This window comes from Sycon ciliatum, chromosome 1, assembly GCF_964019385.1.
Source record: "Sycon ciliatum chromosome 1, ocSycCili1.1, whole genome shotgun sequence".
In the NCBI taxonomy this organism is placed as follows: domain Eukaryota; kingdom Metazoa; phylum Porifera; class Calcarea; order Leucosolenida; family Sycettidae; genus Sycon; species Sycon ciliatum.
Window position 1 is genome coordinate 72981549 of NC_088643.1, and position 3098 is coordinate 72984646.

General features: G+C 48.7%; 1 protein-coding gene across 1 annotated transcript in view; it reads left to right on the top strand.

Moving 5' to 3' along the window:
* Window positions 1–2630, top strand: part of LOC135806998 (uncharacterized) — a 6804-nt gene extending 4174 nt beyond the window's left edge. Inside the window, exon 2 of the mRNA XM_065321101.1 lies at window positions 2354–2630. Within this exon, the coding sequence (XP_065177173.1) occupies window positions 2354–2630 (277 nt within the window). The remainder of the gene's footprint in view (window positions 1–2353) is intronic.
* Window positions 2631–3098: the final 468 nt, after the last annotated feature.

Sequence of the window (3098 nt, forward strand, 5' to 3'; positions counted from 1 at the left end):
GTAAGTTTTTCCATGGATCATGTGGACTCATCATGGACAGCAGTACTGAGTGTATTAGTATTACCGTATTTTCCCCAATGGCAATGTACAGGACCGGTACTTGCATTTTTCCAAGGTGGTCAGACCTTTACTACTACTAGGAGACTGCAGTCACTGCACTAGCACATGTAGTATTGGAGACGTGTACTTTTATTGTTGCTCAGGAAAAATAGATTGCCCGGTTGGGTGGTAGAAACACATCCATGTACATGTAAAGATGTAAACGGGTAAGAAAAACAAGTGAGGTGGACCCTGGTATCTGTACCCCTGTAATGCCCATCACATCATTCCGGCTTGTACTATTAATATTAGAGATGTGTCCTTTTATATTTCCTGCTCTACGCAACAATGTGAAGAAGAGGTTGGTGCGACTTCGGCGATAGTTGGGGAAGTGTGTGTTGCTCCCTACATGGGAGCTCGCGGTTTTCCTGCCGATTTGAATTCTCACTTGACTGACTCACGACTGCCATCCGGACCAGACCACACGAGAAGTCCATTGAACCGTCCACTCGGAAAACCTGCAAGAAAGCACCACTCCCTGCTCCCTGTGAAATACTGTACACATTGTTTCGGGGAATTCACCCCGGCTCATCAGTTGAGCTTGAGTAGGCTGAGGAAGATTGTGCCTGGCTGAAGAGCACCACTTATATAGTGCTCTCCAGGCACAAAAATCACCAGGGATACAAACTTACAGAGACGCTCCGTTTCCAGCGCGACAAACACCTCAAACATCAACAAGGGTTATACTGCTCTTGGATCGGGTCAGAAAGGAAGAAAGGCTGCACATATTCAATCTGCCGCTTAATCCGGTGCAATATTTTCCACTATTTTTGCTATACTTTGCTGGTGTAGTAGCTGACCATTGCCTGGACGGCTGGTGTACTGTCGGACAGACGGAGGACATGTCCGAATAGCTTCCATCGCAACATCTTGATGGTGTGACTGATCGGCTGGCTTTCACATCTGGTGTATAGTGCGTTGTTCGATATTGTTTGAGGCCACCTGATGCTATAAGCGACCTCAGTTGACGCCGATGGAAGGAGTCCAGTCGCTCCCGAGCTGTCTTGGTAACCGCCCACGTACCAGAGTTGTACAGCAGTACAGGGATGATGAAGGCTTGGTATAGCCGTAGGCGAAGCTTTTCGCTGACCTGCTGGCCTCGTTTCCAGAGGTTCCACAGGCCCCGAAAGGCAGCTGTCGCCAGTTGCTTCCTCCTCAGCACATCCTCGTCATCACCAATCAGACTTCCAAGTTTTCGTGTTGATCTCCATTCTTCTTTGTTACGACCATTGAGTCTAGTGATTTCTGTGTACTCCGTTTTGTCATGATTCATGTTGAGCTACCATTGCGCCAGGGTATAACTCGCCGTAGCTTCTAGCTGGGAGAGCCACCGCCGACTGGTGCTTACAAAATCTGCGTCGTCAGCATAGATTAGCTCAAGCTGCAGGTGAAGATCAGCATATGGGGTCTGGGAGCTGCTTCCTTTCTCAGTTGCCGTCACGCTGCTTCCAGATATACCGTAAATAGGACCGGTGACAAGGAGTCACCCTGCGGTGTGCCAATAGTTGTCGGAAATGTTGGTGATGACGTTTTACCAAGGCGGACATGGAGCGTTGTTCCCGAGAGTAGGTATTGTATCAGACGCAGTTCATCCTCGTTCACGACTTCCTGTAGTACACTCATCAGTTGGGCACGTCTGATAGTCTGATAGTATCAAATGCCTTTGATAGGTCAATTCCGAGGATGTGAATGTCCCAGTGAAAGCGTTGGGCTTTGGCAGCCAGCCATGTGTGCGCCCATACGACATCGGACGTTGACCGTCCACTCCGGAAGTCGCTATGGGTCTCAGCTAGAAACTCCTCCACTTTCGGTCTGATCCTTGCAAGGGTTATGAGCGATAGTGCTTTCCTGAGCGATGTAAGTAGCACTATGGGCCGGAGATTGGACGGTGGTCCAAGAGGTTTATTGGGCTTTTGAAGTGGGATGAGGATTCCTCCACCTACTTCCACTGACTGATGATGGCTAAATATACCATTGATAACTGAGGAAAGGGTAGAAGCCATGGCGTCTCATCCATACTTGAGCAATTCAGCTGGGGTATCATCTTCTCCAGATGCTCGTCCGTTGTTGAATTTCATCAGGCTTTTAGCAACTTCAGTGCAAGTAATTGGGTTTGACAGTGGCCACGGAGGGCCGTCAAATTGTGGAACTGCCTGTGCGCTGGAATTGTTGAGGGTATCGAAATGCTGTCCAATAGCGGCAGCAGCTTACTTTTCGTTGATGATGAATTTACCTGCTTTATCCGCAACCACAGGCTTTACAGCATTCCTCCTTCTCATGAGCTGGGCGGCTTTAAACATCTGCGCTCCCTCTTTGAGACGCTCTACTTCCTTCGCCGTGTCAGCACACCAGCCGTCCAGGCAATGGTCAGCTACTACACCAGCAAGGACCTCAAGGGCTGGAGAGGACGGCCGAGGACCAGCCTGCCGGGTACACTATCTGCTGACTTGGAGGCAACAGATGCCGGAAAGCTGAGTAGTCTGGAGGACTTGCACAGAATCAGGAAGATTGCAGCGGATAGGGCCGAGTAGCGAGCTCTGTGTCAACGGGTGACAGAAAAGGATCTGTAAGGGACGGATGACACTGCAATATCTGACTTCTTCTCAGCGGACATGTAACCTTGTATGTTTGGATGGTGCCTTTGTTGCTGATCCATCACACCATCACTCAATGCTCTCTACTTCATTGTTCACCCACCACTGACTTTATACTTCTGCGGCACCTTTGCCCCTTTTCTTCTGATTCGTGCTGTTTTGGTTCTGATACAGTGATCGTTTGATTTTTTTTCCCACAGCGTATCATTTGTTATCCTTCTGCCTTGTAGCACTATAAGACACAAGTCACATAACCGATTCGCCAGTGGCTGCTCTCCATTGCAGCTTTGACGCAGGGCTATGGCTGAATTATTATTATATTATTCTTTTATTCCACGATGGCGTGACGCCAATAAGGACGATTGATAAGTGTGATAGAACTGATACTAGTCAGAAACAGCTAGA